Source organism: Aquarana catesbeiana, linkage group LG10, assembly GCF_042186555.1.
Source record: "Aquarana catesbeiana isolate 2022-GZ linkage group LG10, ASM4218655v1, whole genome shotgun sequence".
Classification (NCBI taxonomy): Eukaryota; Metazoa; Chordata; class Amphibia; order Anura; family Ranidae; genus Aquarana; species Aquarana catesbeiana.
This window is the reverse complement of record NC_133333.1, coordinates 22,232,459-22,257,263: the sequence shown is the minus strand read 5'-3', so window position 1 is coordinate 22,257,263 and position 24,805 is coordinate 22,232,459. Positions and strand designations below refer to the sequence as shown.

Sequence of the window (24,805 nt, the reverse complement as noted above, 5' to 3'; positions counted from 1 at the left end):
GGGGTTCTTATTTGTTCCCCACAAGCATTTCTTGTGTGCCAGATATATACGGACAACCAGCGATCTGTAGGCATATGGCGTTGCTAGAATCGACATAAAGATATATGCTGGAACATGTTGTTTTTTATTTTTGGGATCACCTAATATGTGGGGTTAGGTGTAGCCTAAAGGTAAATGTATTTATCTGTTTATTACTTTTGAGTAATTTCTCTATAAGAATTTTTATACGAATTTTTATATGATTTTTATATGAATTTTAAAAAGTGAATTTTTGCTGCAATTATGTATATGATATGCGGATTGTATATAGGATTTTAGTATTTGATATGGCTAGGAGCATGGGATACCCTTGTCCTTATCAGTAATGTGGTACATTACTGATTGTGGGGGTTATTTCCTTTCTTTTGTTCCGCTCACATCGGTGACAGAATGAGAAATGGTCTTCCAGTCTAGTTTCCGGTGTCATGTTCTTGCCCAGGTATATATATTTTGTGGTGTGTGACGTCCAGTCCTAGCCTCCTTTTCCTGTTGATACCTAGTATGGAGAAACGCAGTGTTGGGTGGAGCCTTAGGACCTGACCTCACCACATACCAGCTGGCTGGCTCAAGCCGGAGCTGTATATCTCGTTTTGCATTGTCTGCTAGTGCTTTTTAGATGTCAGTTGTCCATGACACGGAATAAAGGAAATGCTGTTTTAAACCTACTGCATTATGAAGCCCTCTCTCTTCTTTTCATAACAATATTCCATGAGTGCATCCTTTTGGAACAGGTGCTATGGAGTACACTGTAGCATTTGAACTTGCCAGTGGAGGAGAGGATCTCGATGGATGAGTGAATCAGCCCCCCCTGCCTGAACGATCCCTCCTGCATATACCCTTTTGATCTCTGTAATAGAGATCCCACAGATTTGGTAAGCGGCCATCTGGCATTTATTATCCTTGGCTCATTATTGTTTGGCTGTTCTGTGGGGATATACCGTGGAAGGAACTGTCTGCCCTCTTATTGAAGTTTTTATTGAAGGACTCATACCGAATGGAGTTACCGTATATTGAATGACACAATATATGGACGTTTTTATTTCTTCCATTCATTCATTTACACTAGCTGTGATATTTTTTCTTTGCATTTATTTGCTTATTTGCTATTTGGCACTTGCACATAATCATTTGCTCCTTTGGTTGCACATATTTGTTTGTTCACTTTTTTGGTTGCGCATCTAAACTTATGTTACACACGTTTTTGAGCTGAATATTCCAGTTTTTTAGTTGCAGCACCGTCACTTTACTGGTTTGATACCAACATACTTTTGTATTAGCATCATTACTTTTGGGGGTAGCGTGGATTATCCACGTTACACCCTTTTTAATATTATTAAAAAATTATTTTGAAAAAAATTATATGCTTTTATTTTAAAGTGGTGCTTGTAAAGTCCATATTTGTAGTTACTCAGTTTTCGAGTACCTGCACCTATTCTCTGATTAAAAAAATCCCTGCATACAAAAACCTATCTACAGTGTTGGAGGACACTGTAGTAGGGCCGATCCTAGGCGGGTGCACGGGGTGCTCCACACCCGGGTGCCGCAGAGATGGGGGCGCCGAAGCTCCAGAGTGCTCCCCTCCCTCTTCCTCGTCTGTGTCCAGAGGTGAAGGCGGATCTGCCGGCAACTGACAAGAGCGCATACCGCTCCCGCTGTCCCCGGAGTCCGTGCTGGGTAACGCAGTCCGGTGCACGTGGAGTCTCTTGTCTGCCCCGCCCCCTCTGCGTGTGTCGGCTCTTCTCCCATAGGCGGTGTGATGAGAGGCTTCTGGGTTGGCCGGAGCTGCTGCCAATCATCGCATGCACTCCCAGAAATGCTCTCCGAGTGCCGCCCTCCTAGTAACCAAAGATGCCACGTATGCCCTGCCCCCCCTGCAACGTGCTTCTGCTCCCAGTGCGCCCGAGCAGGGATCTATTGGACAGGTACTGAATGGGGACACCTGCTGTGGGGGGGGCTCTGATGGGGGACACCTGCTGTGTGGGGGGGCTCTGATGGAGGGACACCTGCTGTGGGGGGGGCTCTGATGGAGGGACACCTGCTGTGGGGGGCTATGATGGAGGGACACCTGCTGTTTGGGGACACCTGCTGTGGGGGGGGGCTCTGGTGGAAGGACACCTGCTGGGGGGGGCTCTGATGGAGGGACACCTGCTGTGGGGGGGCTCTGATGGAGGGACACCTGCTGTGGGGGGGCTCTGATGGAGGGACACCTGCTGTGGGGGGCTCTGATGGAGGGACACCTGCTGTTTGGGGACACCTGCTGTGGGGGGGCTCTGACGGGGGACACCTGCTGTGGGGGGACAACAGTTGTGGGGGGCTCTGATGGGAACACCTGCTGTGGGGGGCTCTGATATGGGACACCTGCTGTGGGGGGCTCTGATGGGGGACACCTGCTGTGGGGGGGACTCTGACGGGGGACACCTGCTGTGGGGGGGACACCTGCTGTGGGGGGGACTCTGATGGGGGACACCTGCTGTGGGGGGGCTCTGAAGGAGGGACACTTGCTGTGGGGGGGCTCTGATGGAGGGACACCTGCTGTGGGGGACACCTGCTGCTGGGGGGGTTCTGATAGGGGACACCTGTTGTGGGGGGGATCTGATGGGGGACACCTGCTGGGGGGGCTCTGATGGGGGACACCTGCTGTGGGGGGCTCTGATGGGGGACACCTGCTGAGGGGGGCTCTGATGGGGACACCTGCTGTGGGGGGGGGCTCTGATGGTGGACACCTGCTGTGGGGTGCTCTGATAGGGGACACCTGCTGTGGGGGGCTCTGATGGGGACACCTGCTGTGGGGGGACTCTGACAGGGGACACCTGCTGTGAGGGGGACACCTGCTGTGGGGGGACTCTGAAGGAGGGACACCTGCTGTGGGGGGGCTCTGATGGGGGACACCTGCTGTGGGGGGGCTCTGATGGTGGACACCTGCTGTGGGGGGCTCTGATGGGGGACACCTACTGTGGGGGGCTCTGATGGGGGACATCTGCTGTGGGGGCTCTGATGGGGGACACCTGCTGTGAGGGGGCTCTGATGGGGGACACCTGCTGTGGGGGGGACTCTGACGGGGGACACCTGCTGTGAGGGGGACACCTGCTGTGGGGGGGACTCTGATGGGGGACACCTGCTGTGGGGGGCTCTGATGGGGGACATCTGCTGTGGGCGGCTCTGATGGGGGACACCTGCTGTGGGGGGCTCTGATGGGGGGATACCTGCGGTGGAAAAACTGCTGTGGGGGGACTCTGATGGGGGACACCTGCTGTGGGGGGACTCTGATGGGCGATACCTGCTGTGGGGGTCTCTGATGGGGGGACACCTGCTGTTAGGGGACACCTGCTGTGGGGGACTCTGATGGGGACACCTGCTGTGGAAAAACTGCTGTGGGGGGACTCTGAAAGAGGGACACCTGCTGTGGGGGGGCTCTGATGGGGGACACCTGCTGTGGGGGGGCTCTGATGGTGGACACCTGCTGTGGGGGGCTCTGATGGGGGACACCTACTGTGGGGGGCTCTGATGGGGGACATCTGCTGTGTGGGGGCTCTGATGGGGGACACCTGCTGTGGGGGGGCTCTGATGGGGGGACACCTGCTGTGGAAAAACTGCTGTGGGGGGACTCTGATGGGGGACACCTGCTGTGGGGGGATTCTGATGGGGGACACCTGCTGTGGGGGGGGCTCTGATGGGGACACACCTGCTGTTAGGGGACACCAGCTGTGGGGGAGCTCTGATGGGGACACCTGCTGTGGGAGGGCTCTGATGGTGGACACCTGCTGTGGGGGGCTCTGATGGGGGACACCTGCTGTGAGGGGGCTCTGATTGGGGACACCTGCTGTGGGGGGGACACTGATGGGGGACACCTGCTGTGAGGGGGACACCTGCTGTGGGGGGGACTCTGATGGGGGACACCTGCTGTGGGGGGGCTCTGATGGGGGACATCTGCTGTGGGCGGCTCTGATGGGGGACACCTGCTGTGGGGGGCTCTGATGGGGGGATACCTGCGGTGGAAAAACTGCTGTGGGGGGACTCTGATGGGGGACACCTGCTGTGGGGGGACTCTGATGGGCGACACCTGCTGTGAGGGTCTCTGATGGGAGGACACCTGCTGTTAGGGGACACCTGCTGTGGGGGACTCTGATGGGGACACCTGCTGTGGAAAAACTGCTGTGGGGGGACTCTGATGGGGATACCTGCTGTGGAAAAACTGCTTTGGGGGGACTCTGATGGGGACACCCACTGTGGGGGGGCTCTGATGGGGGACACCTGCTGTGGGGGGGCTCTGATGGGGGACATCTGCTGTGGGCGGCTCTGATGGGGGACACCTGCTGTGGGGGGCTCTGATGGGGGGATACCTGCGGTGGAAAAACTGCTGTGGGGGGACTCTGATGGGGGACACCTGCTGTGGGGGGACTCTGATGGGCGACACCTGCTGTGGGGGTCTCTGATGGGAGGACACCTGCTGTTAGGGGACACCTGCTGTGGGGGACTCTGATGGGGACACCTGCTGTGGAAAAACTGCTGTGGGGGGACTCTGATGGGGATACCTGCTGTGGAAAAACTGCTTTGGGGGGACTCTGATGGGGACACCCACTGTGGGGGGGCTCTGATGGGGGACACCTGCTGTGGGGGGACTCTGATGGTGGACACCTGCTGTGCTGGGACTCTGATGGGAACCCTGATGTAAGGAGGGACTCTGATGGGGACTTTGATATAAGCTGTGCGTGCCGCAGGTCACTCTCTCCCCAGAATGTCCCTCATTCTCAACTTTAAAGTTGGGAGGTATGCAGGAGCGGATCAGGGGAGGAGAGACTTTGCCACTGCCGTCCCTGTTATCAACGGGAAGAGGGCTCTCTGTGTTTACTGCCCATCCCTCCTCCTGTCAGAGGAGGAGAGCGAAGCAGCCAGAGATCGGAGTGCCCATGTTTGAGTGGAGAGAGAGCAGCCGCGGGCTCTTAGACCCCCCCTCTCTCTCCTCCTCGCACTGCTGTACTAGTGAGCGGCAGTCTCTGACCATCTCCTGTACTATGTCTGCAGTCTCTGACCATCTCCTGTACTATGTCTGCAGTCTCTGACCATCTCTTGTACTATGTCTGCAGTATGTCTGGGGGCTCTTTTTAACAGACTCTCTAACAGAAGCCCTCTCTGTGAGCATTGGAGAGACCCCCTCCAGGTCCCATTAGTGCTCGTTCACCGCTCCGGCGGCCAACATCTCCCCGGGGTTTACTTCCAGGTATCGCGGCTCCAGCGCTGTGATTGGGGGTTCTATGATGGGAAGACTGTGATGTGATGAGGGGACTCAGTCATGATGGGAGAACTAATGCACAGGGGGATGCCGATATATATGGAGGGGGACTCTGATGTGATGGGGGGGCATCTGAGTTGAAGGGGTGACACTAACGTCAAGGGGGGCCTCTGATGTGATGGGGCTCCTCAGACGTTGTGGGGGAAGGGCTCTTGTTGTGTAAGCGGAGGCCTCTGATGTGATGGGCAGACAGGGACCAGGTTTAGTCCTTGGAGGGGGAAAAGGGGATTTCGAGTTCAGGGGACCCCTCATACACAGAGTTGGATTTCATTCCAAATGATTGTTACACATTCTCAAAATGCATGACACAACATCATTGTGAGGTCACGCTTGCATGCACACATGAAGTCATAGGCTACCTTCTTTAAGAGTGTAAGCACTTTTTGTGTGGTTCTCTTGAGCTGCCAAAACTTTTTTTTTAAAATTATACAATATATCAGTCCAGATTAAAAACTTTTACAGATGATGGCAGCAAAATATTACTTCCCAAGATACATTTATTAAAAGAGTCATTTTTTATTATATATTTTATATTATTATTATAATTTTTTTTTATATTGTTTTTCCCATTCTGTCCAGTGGGCCCAGGGCAGTTGTCCCTTTTTCCCCCTTATAAATACAGCACTGGGTAAGACCTCTGATGTAATGGGGGTTTCTTTTATGTAGTTCATTTTAATAAAAAGCTTGTGTGCATCATCACAGGCTCAGGTTTCCCATTGATAAGTATCATTTCCGTTTTGTTACATTTTAGGCTGGGGTGACTCAAGACTTTCTATACTTTTTAAAGTGGATGTAAACCCGAAAAAAAAATGAATTGACCACTTCCGGACCGCCGCACGCCGATGTACAGTATAGGATTTCATGTCATCTGTGCCCAGTCTTGCTACAAAGAGTTAATCCAGCTCTGGGCAATCCTCTTAACTTTTTTCGGTGAGATAAAAACTGACAAAAAGAGAAATAGGAGTTAGTTCTTCCCCCTTGCTGTGAGTGACAGGTGATTTACATATCTCATGCAGGAGCCTGGGAGAGGCTTTCTGTGTACTTCAGATCCCCTCCTCCTTTCTTCTCCAGCTCTCCCAGGATTGGCTGCTCCACACCTCAGCATGATTGGGCATGCTGGGGTCATGTGGTGACTTTTCTGGGTTTTGACTGGATGTTAGTGATCATAGCAGAAGTTCAGTGTAAGAAATACACAGGAGAAAATGCATGTTGACAAGGGGATTGTAGAGATGGGCGGGGAGTGTACTGACATCACAACTTCATCCACGAGCTCCTTACAACAGACCCACCCACAGAATCTGCAGTATTTCTGATCTCATAACAGGCAGAGGGGAGACATTTGACAGGTAAGGATACATGCAGAAGGCATGTATATTCTTATAGATAACCACTATGGCAGTAGTTTAGAAAGGATGAGAGTGGGTTTACATCCACCTTAAGGGTGCCACAAGTGAAAAGGGTTGAGACATGCTGGTATAGAGAGTAGTAAGAAGTCAAATTCAACTGAACTTAATATTGATTGAACCCTGTCCAAACAGGTTACTGCACATTCTTACCACTCACCCATTAATTGCTAGAGGTTACTACACACCATTAACGCTCACCCATTGGTTGCTAGAGGTTATGAACATCCTTACTGCTCACTAGTTGGTTGCTAGAGGATACTGCACATCATTACTGCTCACTCATTGGTTGCTAGAGGTTACTGCACATCTTCGCCACTTCCTCTTACTGATTAATTGCATGAGGTTACTGCACATCATTACCACTCGCTGATTGGTTGCTAGAGGTTACGGTACATCATTATTGCTCACCCATTGGTTGCTAGAGGTTACTGCAATTCCATACTGCTCCCACACACTGATTGGTTGCTAGAGGTTATTGCACACCATTACCACTGATTGGTTCCTAGAGGTTAATGCACATAATTACTGCTCACCCATTGATTGCTAGAGGTTACTGCACATCATTACCGCTCACTGATTGTTAATAGAGGTTACTGCACATAATACTGCTCACTGGTTGCTAGAGTTTACTGCTCATCATTACCACTTAATGATTGGTTGCTAGATGTTACTACACATAATTACCACTCACTGATTGCTTGTTAGAGGTTACTGCACATCATTACTGCTTGCTGATTGGTTGCTGTAGATTACTGCACATCAATACTGTTAACTAATTGATTGCTAGAGGTTACTTCACATAATTACTGCTCACTGATTGATTGCTAGATAGATTATGCTACAAACTAACACAGCAGTCCCCTTGCCCGAGTAGAAGCGTTGTCTTGCATTGCAGCAGAATTTAGCATGTGGCAGAAAAGATGGGGCTAATTAAGGCGACCAGGATTACATTCATAACAGTAATGTCAATGAGCATAGCAAGCAGAGAAGCAGAGATAAGTGACTTTAGTAGCTAAAGCAGTGAAAGTTCAATTCAGCAGGTCAAATTGGAAAATTCAGATTGCTAATCACAAAACATGCATTCCTAGCAATAGCAAGCAAAGGTCAGTTCAGCCAAGTTCATTTTAGATTGTAACTTTCACACCACTGACTTTCCTTATCTTTGCTGTCTTAGGAATATCATTGTCTCCACTATGCGATTCTCCCTTACTCCTCCGTTCTCTGCCACTGCTTGTCAGTGTGTCTTTACACTTGGCCAGCTCCACTGGCCGGCATGGACACCTCCGATCAATGCTTCCCTTTCCTTTCAGCTACAGCTGCAATATGTGACAGGGGTCAATTGTTAAGATGCGGGCCCCACAACAATGACAGGGCCAATGGCAGCTGGCCCATTTGCCCCGCCTTAAAGATGGCCCTGGTGAGATGTTTGTAATGGACTCAGGCAGCACTACTTCATCGACCACGCACTGACATGTTTCACCCCACCCACCAAGGCTTAGTCATAGAGGTGGGGACCTCTATGACTAAACACTGGTGGACGGGACAGAAGCGTGATCAGTGGAGTAGCATTAGCTGAGGCTGTCACAAACATCTCACACAGGTCAGGCTGGGAGAGCGGCATTGTCACGATCAGAGGGTAGGACCACCTGGGACTGTATCTTAAGATCTAATTGACCAATGGTCAACTAACCAGGTGTACCTGGTGTTTAAACTCAAATTAACTACGAGTCAAAACATGAATTTGCCTACACTGACACTAGTAGCACACTCGAGGGTGCTACACATAGAAGCAGAATTGGCCTAAAGAAAGAGTGCATGCTCCATAAACACGTCGCCTATTGGTTCTTCTCGTTCCAGAAGTGACGTCATCTCCTGGCTCCCTGTACGTTTCAGATCTAGGAAGTGTCGGCAACCACCAGCGCGGCCCGCTCTGAGAAACCAGTGAGAAGCCTCCCGGATGTACCCTCTTCATGGACACCCTGCAATTTGTGCCCAAAGCCTTTTGTTACTTCAATTTTGTGAGTACATAAACCCATTTGTGTATTAAATTTACTCTAATGCCCCGTACACACGGTCGGATTTTCCGATGGAAAATGTCCGATCGGAGCATGTTGTCGGAAATTCCGACCGCGTGTGGGCTCCATCGGACATTTTCCATCGGATTTTCCGACACACAAAGTTGGAGAGCAGGAGATAAAATTTTCCGACAACAAAATCCGTTGTCGGAAATTCCGATCGTGTGTACACAAATCCGACGGACAAAATGCTCAGAATAAATAAAGAGATGAAAGCTATTGGCCACTGCCCCGTTTATAGTCCCGACGTACGTGTTTTACGTCACCGCATTCAGAACGATCGGATTTTCCGACAACTTTGTGTGACCGTGTGTATGCAAGACAAATTTGAGCCAACATCCGTCAGAAAAAATCCTAGGATTTTGTTGTCGGAATGTCCGAACAAAGTCCGACCGTGTGTACGGGGCATTATAGTATATTTAGATTGGCGCCTGTGCTTTATCTCCAGCTGTTCCAGAAGTTGCTTCTTACTTTTAACTGGGCTGCCTCTCCAAGTGTTATTGCATGAACTATATGGACTTTTATTCGTCAATTGTAACTACTCTTTACTATTCCCATCCCCTATGTTGTCCAACAGGCGAGCATGCTAACACTTAGCTTGATGCTAGCACTGACTTATCTATCTATGTTGACAATTCTATGAGCCAGCTCTCTGGGCACCATATCTGATATGCTTGAGAGCCTTTTCCATAGACTATACCTACAAGGTAGGTCACCGCTAGAGTAGAGCTTGGATGCTCTTCTGAACCCATGTAGCAAAGTCAGCCAGGAAGCAGTCATATGTAATGGGCCAATCATTTGCAACCAAGGCATTACCTGACCCCCTATATACGTGTGGCTGTAGGGCATGCCTCTGTCACAAAAGATCAGCCCGTTACATGTGACAGCTTTCTGGGATTGGAAGTGCATCTGAACACCCAAGCTCAGGGATCTTCAAACTACTGCCCTCCAGCTGTTGCGGAACTACACATCCCATTAAGAAATGAGCAATAATTGGGTAAAGACATTGACCAAGAATGATTAATGCCATATTTGGTTTCATATATTTATGTCACCACTATCCCCACCCCTTCCCTTAAATAGCCGATGACATATTGGAGAGCTGTCTTTCAGCTGGTGTCACCGTTGGGTGAGTGGTTGGCTGGCGGAAAGCATAATTGGCGATGGATTTACATTTTTCGAATAAAGGACTTGTCAAATGTGCGTGTGTTTTAATTTCTAGGATACATTCATTTTTAAAGGGTACTATGTACTCCATACTCATTCATGTAAGGGGGGGGGGTTGGAGGCCCCCCTTTTAAAGGGGGCTTCCAAATTCCAATGAGGCCCCTTCCCACAGAGGCCCACAACCACCGGACAAGGATTGTGGGAACAGTACCTTGTCCTCATCAACATGGGTACAAGGTGCTTTGCCCAGGGGACCCCCTGGCAAGGCACCTCACTATGTTGAGGATATGTGGCCTGATGTGGTTGAGGAGGGGGGCCTTACACTCATTTTTCCCCCTCTATTCCCTGGCCAGCCAGGCTGCATACTTGGATCAAGGGTCTGATGTGGATTCTTGGTGGGACTTCATGCATTTTTTTTGTGAAGTACCCCCTTAAAATCCATACCAGACTCAAAGGTTCTGGTATTTATTTTGGAAGAGATTCTATGCAAATTTTTTTTCATTCTTGCTGTAGGTTGTGCGACAGAAAAAAGTGACATTTACAGGAAAAAAAGATCAAGTTTCGTTTGTCAGTAAATGACAATGAATGAACCTGTAAAGATACATTCCTGAGACTTCCTGGATGAACATTCTAGATGAGATGTGAGTTTCATGCACCTGTAGTAATAACCCATATACTCCATTACCTGTTTTCACCTGTTCAAACTGAAAGCCAAGTAGCTTAACCCTGAGGGCACAAATAGAAATTTGTCTACGGTACATCCTTGTGCAAAAAAAAAAAATCAAACGGCACAAAATCAGATAGAAAACACTCTTTTATCATCTGTGTGCCAGCAATATGAACAATGATAGTATGTCTGTAAACATTTGTGTTTATTGAGGTCATAGTATAGAGCAGTAATTCTCAACTAGGGTGCTGCCTGGGTTCACCCAGGGGGCCATAAGCACAGGACCTAATTTGCCCTGGATCAGCCCCATAAGTTGCTATGGTGCGAGGGCTCCTGCCACCAGCACCATAAGAACCAATGACTATCTAGGCAAGGGCACATGGGGGAGATTTACTAAAACTGGAGCACTCAGAATCTAGTGCATCTGTGCATGATAACCGATCAGCTTCTAACTTCAGCTTCTTCAATTAAAGTGATTGTAAAGTTTATTTTTTTTTCCTATAAAAATAACATACATGTTATAATTACCTCCTCTGTTGCAGTGATTTTGCACAGAGCAGCCCAGATCCTCCTCTTCTTGGGTCCCTCTTCTGTGATCCTGGCCCCTCCCTCCTATTTAGTGCTCCCATAGCAAGCAGCTTGCTATGGGGGCACCCGAGCCCAGTCACAGCTCCCTGTGTCCATTCAGACACGGAGCCCCGACCTGGCCCCACCCATTTTCTCCCCTGATTGGCTAACTGACTTAGATTGACAGCAGCGGCAGCCAATGCCACAGCTGCTGTGTCTCAGCCAATCAGGAGGGAGAATCTCGGACAGCTGAGACACTCGTGGACATTGCTGGACAGAGAGGGACCTCAGGTAAGTATTAGGGGGGCTGAAAGGGGCTGCACACAGAAGGCTTTTAATCTTAATGTATAGAATGCATTAATGTATAAAACCTTCTGCCTTTAGAACCACTTTAAGCTTTGACGATAAAACCTGGAAGCTGATTGGTATCTATGCAAATCTATGCTGCACCTGATTTTGCACTCTCTAATTTTAGTAAATCTCCCCCATGGTGTCATTTGTTGATATGGCGATGGTGGTCACCATACCATTGTATTGCATGATTCTAATCCAGGGCAGGCAGCATGCAGGGTTGCCCCCAGCATTCAGGAAAAGATGGCAGTCCTCCTCCATAAGACCTCCTCCAAATTTCTTCCACCTTTCTCATCCACACTGCTGGAATCAAAAGACTTTGCATTATAGACTGGGGTGACTTGAGATTTTTCATAGTTTGAGAAACACTGATATAGCCACTTGGTGACCTGTTGTAGTACATTTAATGTGATGGGGTGGCTCCTACAGGCACAACAACGTACCTGGATGTCTCTGCCTGTTTCTGGGCTTTGAGCATGTGTGCCCCCCCCCCCCCTACACACACACACACCCGCCTGTGATTTGACACAGTGGGAGTTTGTCAGCAGATCCTGGCCTATAATTCATGGCAGGGGACCAGCTGATTGGCTGTGACAAATCACAGCCCTGTGTTGACAATCAAGACAGGGCTCTGTATAGAGGGAAAGATCACTTTGTTTATTTTCCCTGCAAAGCAGGGAAAAGAAACAAATCGATCTGTAGAAAAAAGCAGCACACGTTACACATTGTTAGGCGGACAAGTAACCCCTTGATTGCCACTAGATGTTAACCCCTTCCCAGCCAGTGTCATTAGTACAGTGACAGTGTATATTATTAGTGCTGATCACTGTATTAGTGTCACTGGAGATGTGAGCAGCAGTTAGTCAGCTACCAAATAAGTGTCAGTTAGTGTCAGACTGTCCGCTTCACTATCACAGTCCCACTATAAGTCACTAATCACCACCATTAGTAGTATAAAAAAAATATACTATACTGTTTGTAGGCATTATAACTTTCATGCAAACCAATTAAAATACACTTATTGGGATTTTTTTTTTTTTTTTACCAAAGACATGTAAAAAAAAACATTTTGGCCTAAATGTAATGAAGAATTTTTATTTATTTTAAATGGTTTAATTGAATATGTTTTTATATCAAGTACAAAAAATATATATTTTTTTTTTCAAAATGCTCTGTCTTTTATGTTTATATAATAAAAAAAATAAATAAAAAAACCCAGTGGTGATAAAATACCACCAAAAGAAAGCTTTATTTGTGTGAATTTTTTTAAATAAATTTCATACAGATACAGTGTTGCATGACCGTCCAATTAACAGTTAAAGTAGCGCAGTGCCGAAAAACAAAAAACGTCTTGGTCATGAAGGGGGTAAAACCTTCCGGAGCTCAAGTGGATCGAGAGAAGTAATTCACATTCACATTCAACTGGACTTATTCTGTCATTCTGAATTTAAAGGGTAACTCCACTTTTAATGACAAAAAATCATTTCCCTCTGGGTGATCTATTGCCATTGCAGGGATTTTAACAAACATTGTTGCAGATTCCTACATGTTGCTGTTCTGAAGAAATAGCTGTCTGTCTGTCCAGGTGTGATGGGGGAAAAAGAATACTTCATATTTCCTGATTATAGTTGTCTAGTTGCCTCACAAATATGTAAGAAAGCCCCTAATATCCTGTTATTCCAGTTATCGTAGCTGATTTATACCAAAGGAATGTCACTACAAACTGGCCAGGTCATTAACCACTTCCCGCCCGGCCTATAGCAGAATGACAGTCGGGTGGTGGTTCTGTTATCCTGACTGGGCATCATATGACGTGCAGCAGGATAACATGCCAGCACACGCCCACGGGGGCATGCAGCACGGCGATCGGTGGTGCTATGTGTCAGTCTAACACACTATATCTCCGATTGTGGTAAGGAGTCTTTGATGGAGGCTTCTTACCACATGATCAGCTGTGACCAATCACAGCTGATCATTGCGTGAACCAGAAAGTGCCGCTAAACTCAGTTCGCGATTGGCAGCTCTCCTTCTCGAGGGGAGGGGTCTGCGCTGATAATCAGCACATTGATTATCAGTGCAGCCCCCATCAGAGGTGCCCCCTCAGCTGCCAATCATTGCCCATCAGCTGCCAGCCTGTGCCCCATAAAGAAGGCCTGTCAGTGCCCATAAATGTGCCAATCAGTGCCCACAAAAGTGCCAATCAGTGCCCCATCAGTAATGCCTGTCAGTGCCCTTCCGATGCCACTTAGTAATGCCTGTCAGTAACTTGGATGGGGAATAGGAATTATGGGATGCCCAACTTGACTGAAGCAATACCCAGTGACAACTTCTTCCCTTTGTACATGATCTTGAACTGTCCTCCTTTCCGGATGAAAATTTTAAAGATGAAAATGCAAAAGCCGCTAAAGACTAGGAACTCTCAATTCCTAAGAAAGTAGCACTTTGTGGAATAAGCAACATCCAGGAGTATCTCTCACTCCTCTGTAGACACAGATCCCCATACTACTGTCTGCAGGACTACCAGCTCCCCAGGCTGCTTCTTCAACAACCCACCCGGCTGCACCAAAGATCTCCCAGGGCAGGGGACAGGAAGGGGTTAAGCGCAGCGTTGTCCTCTAGGAAGGCTTGCTACATGTGGCAGTATCTCCCCTTGTGAATCTCTGGGTGTTCTGATGTCCTCCTTGCTTTCTGCTGTTCCTTAGGCAAGTTTCCTTTCAAACTGCACTGCTGTCAGGTTCCTCCCAAGCCAGCCCGAACTCCAGCCTGAAGCAGAGCCCCCAGACCAGGGGCTCCCCTCTAAGGCCAACAACAGTCTCCTTAGCACTCCATCTTTCACCTGACTCCTCTGCTGGCATGACTCATCCCTATTTAAAGGCTGACTCAGCCACCCTGCCAAGCCTACTGCCTGGGGATCAGCCAAGCTTCCTAAGTATGCAGATCAACCCTCCTGGCCTCCACCCTCTAGCTTCTAGAACTTTCTCCAAACTTCCAGAACCAGGGGGAGTGTCATAAAAGGTTTGACGTGATTTTTCTTCCCCCTTTTAGTATGGATCAGGTTGAATCTCTGGTGTGGTTATTGAAGGATGACTCGGTTTATTTCTTTGAGCACTATTTCTCATGTTCTCAGCAGGTATTAGTAGAGTGTATTAATGCAGTGCAATCTCTGGTAAGACAGACAGCGTGTAAGCCAAATTTTGTTCAACCTTTACTACAGGCATGGTCAGATCTATTGCGCTCACCCTCAGTCAGATTGCAACAGCCCATTTCTGCTGCCAGACACCTGCCTGGTCAGTGATCTCTTTCTCCATCACCCACAGCAACTACAGTTGCAGCCCTGTATACCCTGCTACCAATTAAGTATCAGTACCCTGATTCCACCTGCTGCACCTACCCTGCCTTCAACCCAGTTACCTCTTCTCCGCTATCTGCAACCATCTCACAAAAATCCTCCTTAGCTACTGCTCCCTCCTATTTACCATCCTCCCGCTCTTCTCTTCCATTAGCTGTACCTCCTGCTTACAGCCCTGCAGTCGCTTACAGATCTTCAGAAGCTAAACCTAAGAAGAAACAGAAGTTTTTGTACAACCCGCACAATCCTGCCACTGTCTAATCCTGCCTCCACACCAGCTGATCTGTTCCAATCTGCCTCCACACCAGCCAACCTGCTATAGGCTACCTCCACGATGGCCAATAGGGTTTGGCCTTCGTCTGAGAGACCTGAACACACTGCCCAGCCTGCAGTTCTGGTGCCCGCTGACCAGTACCTGCTGTTCCTGTGCACGCAACCCAGCCTGCAGTTCCGGTACCCGCTACGCAGCCTGCAGTTCCGGTACCCGCTACGCAGCCTGAAGTTCCGGTACCCAGCTGTCCAGCCTGATGTTCCAGTGCCCTCTGTCCAGCCTGATGTTCCGGTGCCCTCTGTCCAGCCTGATGTTCCGGTGCCCGCTTTCCAGCCTGTTGTTCCAGTGCCCGCTGACCAGCCTGCTGTTCTGGTGCCCGATGCCCAGCTTGATGATCCAATGCCTGATGCCCAGCTTGATGATCCAGTTCCTGGTACCCAGCCTGATGATCTAGCTCTCGATAATCTGATTCCTGATGCCCACACACCGCATATGCATACAACAAATTACACCTCAAAACACATTCTGCTATTACTCCCGAGTACAGCGATACCACATGTGTGAGACTTTTACACAGCGTGGCCACATACAGAGGCCCAACATGCAGGGAGCACCTTCAGGCGTTCTGCAGCACCCAGGCCAATTCTGACATTTCTCTCCTACATGTAACAATCATCATTTATTTGCTAGAAAAGTACATAGAACCCCAAAACATTATATATGTTTTTTTAGCAAAGACCCTAGGGAATACAATGGCGGTTGTTGCAACTTTTTATCTCGTACGGTATTTGCGCAGCAATTTTTCAAACGCGTTTTTTTGGGAAAAAAAACTGTTTTGTGCTTTTAAAAAAAACAAAACAGTAAAGTTAGCCCAATGTTTTTGCATAATGTGAAAGATGAAGTTACGCCAAGTAAATAGATACCTAACATGTCACCCTTCAAAATTGCACACGCTCGTGCGTGGAATGGTACCAAACTTAAAAATCCCCATAGCCGACACTTTAAAATTTTTTACTATTATGTTTTGAGGTACAGAGGAGGTCTAGGGCCACATTATTGCTCTCGCTCTAACGTTCGCAGCGATACCTCACATGTGTGGTTTGAACACCATTTTCATATGTGGGCAGGACTTACGTATACGTTCCCTTCTGCATGCGAGCACAAGGTGACAGGGACGCTTTAAAAATGTTTTATTTTTTTATTGTTCATTTTACTTTATTTATTTTAGTTTGACACTTTTTTTCCCAAAAAATTAATTTTTTGATCACTTTTATTCCAATTACAAGGAATGTAAACATCCCTTGTAATAGGAATATGGTATGACAGGTCCTCTTTACAGCGAGATATGGGGTCAATAAGACCCCACATCTCACCTCTAGGCTGGGAAGCCTGAAATAATAAAAAAAAACAATCCTGGCTTCGATCGTAGCGGTGAGTTGGTAGAAGCACCGGAGGGTGGTGGGGGGGGTCCCTCTCGCCTCCCGTAAGAACGATCAAGCAGTGGAACAGCCGCTATGATTGTTCTTATGGTATGGGGAATCGCTGGCTGAAAAAGCTGATATCTGAATGATGCCTGTAGCTGCAGGCATCATTCAGATATCCCAGCACAAAGTCAAGGATGTTGTATGATGGCGGGAAGTGGTTAAAACGCATTTTTTTTTTTTACACAAAGTTGTCCATTTATACAATATTTCTAACACATAGCATGTACATACCAAAAATGACACCCCAAAATAGATTCTCCTACTCCTCCTGAGCACGGCGATACCACATGTGTGAGACATCCACAGCCTGGCCACATACAGAGGCCGAGTACAGCCGAGCATGGCAGAGTATGGCTGAGCATGGCTGCGCATGGCTGGGTATGGCTGAGTATGGCAGGGTATTGCAGGGTATGGCCGAGTATGGCAGAGTATGGCTGGGTATGGCTGGGTATGGCTGAGTATTGCGGGGTATTGTGGAGTATTGCAGGGTATTGCATAGTATTGCGGGGTATTGCAGAGCATTGCAGGCTATTGCAGAGTATTGCAGGCTATTGCAGAGTATTGTGGGGTATTGCAGAGTATTGCGGGGTATTGCAGAGCATTGCAGGGTATTGCAGGGTATTGCAGAGTATTGCAGGGTATTGCAGGGTATTGCAGAGTATTGCAGGGTATTGCACAGGGTATTGTAGAGTATTGCACAGGGTATTGCACAAGGTATTGCACAGGGTATTGCAGAGTATTGCACAAGGTATTTCTGAGCATGGAGGGATGGCTGAGCATGGATGGATGAATTGTGGCTCTGTGTCACAGAGCAGCGCTGTGGGCACTACAGATGCAGCCCACAGCGCTGCTGCCATCCGATCCTTCCCCCTCTGTACAGATCGGTACATAGAGGGGAGAGAGGAACCGATGTCATGAAATGATGCCGGTTTGTTTACAAGTGATTGCTCCATCATTTGACGGACTGATCACATGGTAAACGGCCGTGATCAGCGGCCGTTTACCGCGATCCGTGATGCGCCGGGTCCTCTGTACCCGGCGGTCATGGATGTTCTCAGGTGCGTGCCCCAGGAGGCGCGCGAGAGCGGAATTCTGGGAGGACGTCATAGTACGCCCTCCCGCAGTTAAGCAACCGCCCTGTAGCCGTCATTTGGCTATGGGACGGTTGTTAAATGGTTAAGGGAGTGAATCCTTTTTGGGCTGAAGTGGCTAAAGTATGTATACCTGAACTAGATGAAGCTAGAAGCTGATTGGCTTCAAATATTAGCTGCTCCAGATTCTGTCTACTCCAGTTTTAGTACCTCACCTTCATTGTTTCTGGAGGGAAAAATTTTCTTTTGACAATATTGTTTTGCAGAAAGACCTAAACAATAAAATGCATTTTTTATTTCTCAGCTCTAGCCTGAGGTAGAGAAGCCCCCCCCACCTGCCCAGGCCAGGAGCTCTCCTCTAAGGACATCAACTGTCTCCTCAGCATTCCATCTTCCACCTGACTCCTCTGCTGGCATGACTCATCCATATTTAAGGGCTGGCTCAGCTACCCAGGGCTGGCTCAGGCCCACTGCCTTAGGACTGGCCTAGCTCTCCTAAGTATTCAGATCAACCCTCCTGGCCTCCACCCTCTAGCTTCTACAAATTTCTCCAAACTTTCAGAACCAGGGGGAGGCACCAAAGACCTGCCTCTGTGAGTCACCCAGCCTGACCTGCACTAAACCCTGACACAATTTAAACTCAAATTAACTACGAGTCAAAACATGAGTTTGCCTACACTGACACTAGTAGCACAGAAGAGGGTGCTACACATAGAAGAAGAATAGGCCTAAAGAAAGAGTGCATGCTCCGTAAACACATCGCCTATTGGTTCTTCTCATTCCAGAAGTGACGTCATCTCCTGGCTCCCTGTGCGTTTCAGATCTAGGAAGTGTCGGCAACCACCAGCGCGGCCCGCTCTGAGAAAATAGCGAGAAGCCTCCCGGATGTACCCTCTTCACGGACACCCTGCAATTTGTGCCCAAAGCCTTTTGTTACTTCATTTTTGTGAGTGCATAAACCCATTTGTGTATTAAATTTACTGTTATACTACACTAAGATTGGCACCTGTGCTTTATTTCCAGCTGTTCCAGAAGTTTCTTCTTACTTTTCACTGGGCTGCCTCTCCAAGTGTTATTGCATGAACTATATGGACTTTTATTAGTCAATTGTAACTACTCTTTACTATTCCCATCCCCTATGATGTCCAACAGGCAAGCATGCTAACACTTAGCTTGATGCTAGCGCCGACTTATCTATCTATGTTGACAATTCTTTGAGCCAGCTCTCTGGGCACCATGTCTGATATGCTTGAGAGCCTTTTCCATAGACCATACCTACAAGGTAGGTCACCGCTAGAGTTGAGCTCGGATGCTCTTCTGAACCCATGTAGCAAAGTCAACCAGGAAGCAATCATCTGTAATGGGCCAATCATTTGCAACCAAGGCATTCCCTGACCCCCTATATACATGTGGCTGTAGGGCATGCCTCTGTCACAAAAGATCAGCCCATTACATGTGACAGCTTTCTGGGATTGAAAGTGCATCTGAACACCAAAGCTCAGGGATCTTCAAACTACGGCCCTTCAGCTGTTGCGGAACTACACATCCCGTTAAGAAATGAGCAATATTTGGGTAAAGACATTGACCAAGAATGATTAATGCCATATTTGGTTTCATATATTTATGTCACCACTATCCCCACCCCTTCCCTTAACCACTTGACCACTGGGCACTTAAACCCCCTTAATAACCAGACCAATTTTCAGCTTTTGGTGCTCTCACATTTTGAATGACAATTACTCAGTCATGCAACACTGTATCTATATGAATTTTTGTCCTTTTTTTCCACACAAAAAGAGCTTTCTTTTGGTGGTACAGTATTTAATCACCGCTGGGGTCTTTATTTTTTGCGCTATAAAAGAAAAAAGACTGAAAAATCTGTAAAAAAATGCAGTTTTCTTCGTTTCTGTTATAAAATTTTGCAAATTAGTAATTTTTCTTCATACATTTTTGCCAAAATTTATACCGCTACATATCTTTGGTAAAAATAACCCAAATCGGTGTATATTATTTGGTCTTTGTGAAAGTTATAGAGTCCAAAAGCTATGGTGCCAATATCTGAAAATTGATCACACCTGAAGTACTGACGGCCTATCTAATTTCTTGAGACCCTAACATGCCATAAAAGTACAAATACCCCCCAAATGACCCCTTTTTGGAAAGAAGACATTCCAAAGTATTTAGAAAGATGCATGGTGAGTTTTTTGAAGTTGTCATTTTATCCCACAATTCTTTGCAATATCAAGTTTTTTTTTTTTTTCACAAAATTGTCATATTAGCAGGTTATTTCTCACACACAGCATATGCATACCACAATTTACACCCCAAAATACATTCTGCTATTACTCCCGATTGTGGCGATACCACATGTGTGAGTCTTTTACACAGAGTGGCAACATACAGAGACCCAACATGCAGGGAGCACCTTCAGGCGTTCTGGAGCACCCAGCCCAATTCTGACATTTCTCTCCTACATGTAAAAATCATTATTTATTTGCTAGAAAATTACATAGAACCCCAAAACATTATATATGTTTTTTTAGCAAAGACCCTAGAGAATACAATGGCGGTCATTGCAACTTTTTATCTCGCACGGTATTTGCGCAGCAATTTTTCGAACACGTTTTTTTTTTGGAAAAAAAACAGTTTTGTGCTTTAAAAAAAAAACAAAGCAGTAAAGTTAGCCCATTGTTTTTGCATAATGTGAAAGATGAAGTTACGCCAAGTAAATAGATACCCAACATGTCACCTTTCAAAATTGCACACGCTTGTGGAATGGCGCCAAACTTCGCTACTTAAAAATCCCCATAGGCGACGCTTTAAAATTTTTTACTGTTTACATGTTTTGAGTTACAGAGGAGGTCTAGAGCCAAAATTATTTCTTTTGCTCTCCCGATCACAGCGATACCTCACATGTGTGGTTTGAACACCGTTTTCATATGTGGGCAGGACTTACGTATGCGTTCGCTTCTGCATTCAAGCACACGGGGACAGGGGCGCTTTAAATTTTTTTTTTTTTATTTATTGTTTATTTTACTTATTTATTTATTTTAGTTTGATGCTTTTTTCCCCCAAAAAATGTTTTGATCACTTTTATTCCTATTACAAGAATTGTAAACATCCCTTGTAATAGGAATATGGCATGACAGGTCCTCTTTACAGTGAGATATGGGGTCAATAAGACCCCACATCTCACCTCTAGGCTGGGAAGCCTGAAATAAAAAAAAAAAAGGATCCGGGCTTTGATCGTAGCGGTGAGTCGGTAGAAGCACCAGAGGGTGGTGGGAGGGGGGGACGTGGTTAAAACGCATTTTTTTTTTTAACACAAAGTTGTCCGTTTATACAATATTTCTAACACATAGCATGTACATACCAAAAATGACACCCCAAATAGATTCTCCTACTCCTCCTCAGTACTGCGATACCACATATGTGAGACTTCCACAGCCTGGCCACATACAGAGGCCAAGTACAGCCGAGTATGGCCGAGTATGGCTGAGCATGGCTGGGTATGGCTGGGTATGGCTGAGTATGGCAGGGTATTGCAGGGTATCGCCGAGTATGACTGGGTATGGCAGAGTATGGCTGGGTGTCACCGAGTATTGCAGAGTATGGCTGGGTATTGCAGAGTATGGCTGGGTATTGCAGAGTATGGCTGGGTATGGCAGAGTATTACGGGATATGGCAGAGTATTGCAGAGTTTTGCGGGGTATTGCAGAGTATGGCAGGGTATGGCAGAGTATGGCTGGGTATCACTGAGTATTGCAGAGTATGGCTGGGTATGGCTGGGTATGGCAGGGTATGGCAGAGTATTGCGAGGTATGGCAGAGTATTGCGAGGTATGGCAGAGTATTGCTGGGTATGGCAGAGTATTTCAGGGTATTGCGGGGTATGGCAGAGTATTGCGGGGTATTGCAGAGTATTGCGGGGTATGGCAGAGTATCTCAGAGTATTGATTATCAGTGCAGCCCCCATCAGAGGTGCCCACTCAGCTGCCAATCACTGCCCATCAGCTGCCAGCCTGTGCCCCATAAAGAACGCCTATCAGTGACCATCAAAGTGCCAATCAGTGCCCATAAATATGCCAATCAGTGCCCAAGAATGTGCCAATCAGTGCCCATAAAAGTTCCAATCAGTGCCCCATCAGTAATGCCTGTCAGTGCCCTTCCGATGCCACTCAGTAATTCCTGTCAGTAACTTGGATGGGGAATAGGAATTATGGGATGCCCAGCTTGACTGAAACAATACCCAGTGGCAACTTCTTCCCTATGTACACGATCTTGAAATGTCCTCCTTTCCGGATGTAAATTTTAAAGATGAAAATGCAAAATCCCCTAAGGACTAGGAACTCTCAGTCCCTAAGAAAGTAGCACTTTGTGGAATAAGCAACATCCAGGAATATCTCCCACTCCTCTGTAGACACAGATCCCCATACTACTGCCTGCAGGACTACCAGCTCCCCTGTTTGCTTCTTCAACAACCCACTTGGCTGCACCAAAGATCTCCCAGGGTAAGGGACAGGACGGGTTAAACACAACGTTGTCCTCCAGGAAGGCTTGCTACATGTGGCAGTATCTCCCCTTGTGAATCCCTGGGTGTTCTGATGTCCTCCTTGCTTTCTGCTGTTCCTTAGGCAAGTTTCCTTTCAAACTGCACTGCTGTCAGGTTCCTCCCAAGCCAGCCCGAACTCCAGCCTGAGGCAGAGCCCCCAGACCAGGGGCTCCCCTCTAAGGCCTCTGCTGGCATGACTCATCCCTTTTTAAAGGCTGGCTCAGCCACCCTGCCAAGCCCACTGCCTGGGGATCAGCCAAGCTTCCCTAAGTATGCAGATCAAGCCTCCTGGCCTCCACCCTCTAGCTTCTAGAACTTTCTCCAAACTTCCAGAACCAGGGGGAGTGTCACAAAAGGTTTGACCTGATTTTTCTCCCCCCTTTAGTATGGATCAGGTTGAATCTCTGGTGTGGTTATTGAAGGATGACTCGGTTTATTTCTTTGAGCACTATTCCTCATGTTCTCAGCAGGTATTAGTAGAGTGTATTAATGCAGTGCAGTCTCTGGTCAGACAGTCAGCGTGTAAGCCAAATTTTGTTCAACTTTTACTACAGGCATGGTCAGATCTATTGCGCTCAGCCTCAGTCAGATTGCAACAGCCCATTTCTGCTGCCAGAGACCTGCCTGCTCAGTGGTCTCTTTCTCCATCACCCACAGCAACCACAGTTGCAGCTCTGTATACCCTGCTACCAATTAAGTATCAGTACCCTGTTTCCACCTGCTGCACCTACCCTGCCTTCAACCCAGATACCTCTTCTCGCTATCTGCAACCATCTCACAAAAATCCTCCTTAGCTACTGCTCCCTCCTGTTTACCATCCTCCCACTCTTCTCTTCCATTAGCTGCACCTCCTGCTTACAGCCCTGCAGTCGCTTACAGATCTTCAGAAGCTAAACCTAAGAAGAAACAGAAGTTTTTGTCTAACCCGCACAATCCTGCCACTGTCTAATCCTGCCTCCACACCAGCCGATCTGTTCCAATCTGCCTCCACACCTGCCAACTTGCTTTAGTCTACCTCCACGATGGCCAATGGGGTTTGGCCTTCGTCTGACAGACCTGAACACGCTGCCCAGCCGGCAGTTCCGGTGCCCGCTGACCAGCCTGCTGTTTCAGTACCTGCAGTTCTGGTGCCCCCTACCCAGCCTGCAGTTCTGGTGCCCAGCTGTCCAGCCTGATGTTCCAGTGCCCTCTGGTCAGCCTGATGTTCATGTGCCCGCTGTCCAGCCTGATGTTCCAGTGCCCGCTGTTCAGCCTGTTGTTCCAGTGCCCGCTGACTGGCCTGCTGTTCTGGATCCCGATGCCCAGCTTGATGATCCGATGCCTGATGCCCAGCTTGATGATCCAGTTACTGATACCAAGCCTGATGATCTAGTTCCCCATAATCTGATTCCTGATGCCCAACCTGCTGATCCTGTGCCTGTTGCCCAGCCTGATGTCCCAGTGCCCATTATCCAGCCTTCTGTGCCTCTACCCGCTGCCCAGCTTGATGTGCCTCTGCCTGCTTCCCAGCTTGATGTGCTTCTGGCTGCTGCCCAGCTTGGTGTGCATCTGCCCGCTGCCCAGCTTGATGTGCCTCTGCCCGCTGCCAGCTTGATGTGCCTCTGCCCTTTGCCCAGCCTGGTGTGCCTCTGCCTGTCGCCCAGCCTGATATGCCTCTGCCTGTCGCCTAGCCTGATGTGCCCCTGCCCGTCACCCAGGCTGATGTGTCTCTGTCTGTTGCCCAGCCTGATAAGCATCTGCCTGTCTCCCAGCCTAAAGTGCCTCGGCCTGATCATCCAGTGCCTGTTGAGCCAATGCCTGCTTTCCAGCCCGCGTCTGATGATCCTTTGACCAAAGACCAGCTTGATGTTATGGACTCTATGCTTACTGCCCTGCCAGATTGTCCTGTGGAGGGTAGGATTCCATCTGCCATTGGGTCTGACACATCTGAGTCTTTGGGTACCTAGTATGCGTTACCTGTTCTGCCTAAGGTTCTTTTTTCAGTTGCCTAAATTGGGTCCCTCCTACAGTATGTTGCTCTGATGGCCCCAAAGCCTGGTGGTCCGGACATATCCTTCACAATTGGAAGCCACGTTTACCTTTGCAACCTTGGTAGTGGTGAGCTCCAGGGGAGTGGTAGAGCGCCATCTGTGCCTTGCCACAACCCAGATGCGATCACCACATTTTCAGATGCATTAAGGGATCCATGTTCGGTAACCAGTGCCTTGGGGAAACCTAGATGGCCATTGAAGCGTGGAACAAGTCCTGGAGATCAGGCAAGCTACATAATTGTAATCAGACATTCTGGTGTCAGAGTTGCAGTATTGCCACTTGACTCCAGGGCTAAATTTGCGAATGACCCATGGTACCCCAGCATTGGGATGCCTAATGTTTTGAGGGATCAAAGGTCCTATGCTTCTAAGAATATCTCCGACAGGATACCTAGCCAGTGGCCTAGCCCCATTTTATTCTCTGGAATTTTTCAGCTACGACTGGTTGGAGCGTCCAGAAGTCGCTC

At 48.0% G+C, this 24,805-nt stretch overlaps 1 protein-coding gene across 2 annotated transcripts in view; it reads left to right on the top strand.

Annotated features, from left to right (window-relative positions):
• Positions 1-666: 666 nt before the first annotated feature.
• The window catches only part of LOC141110443 (phospholipase A2 inhibitor and Ly6/PLAUR domain-containing protein-like), a 74,587-nt gene continuing 50,448 nt past the window's right edge, over positions 667-24,805 (top strand). The window contains exons 1-2 of one of the 2 annotated variants that reach the window (XM_073601789.1): positions 667-911; positions 8,593-8,753. In XM_073601789.1, the coding sequence (XP_073457890.1) occupies positions 8,693-8,753 (61 nt within the window). In that variant the 5' untranslated portion in view covers positions 667-911; positions 8,593-8,692. The remainder of the gene's footprint in view (positions 912-8,592; positions 8,754-24,805) is intronic. The other variant, XM_073601790.1, reaches the window with a different exon arrangement.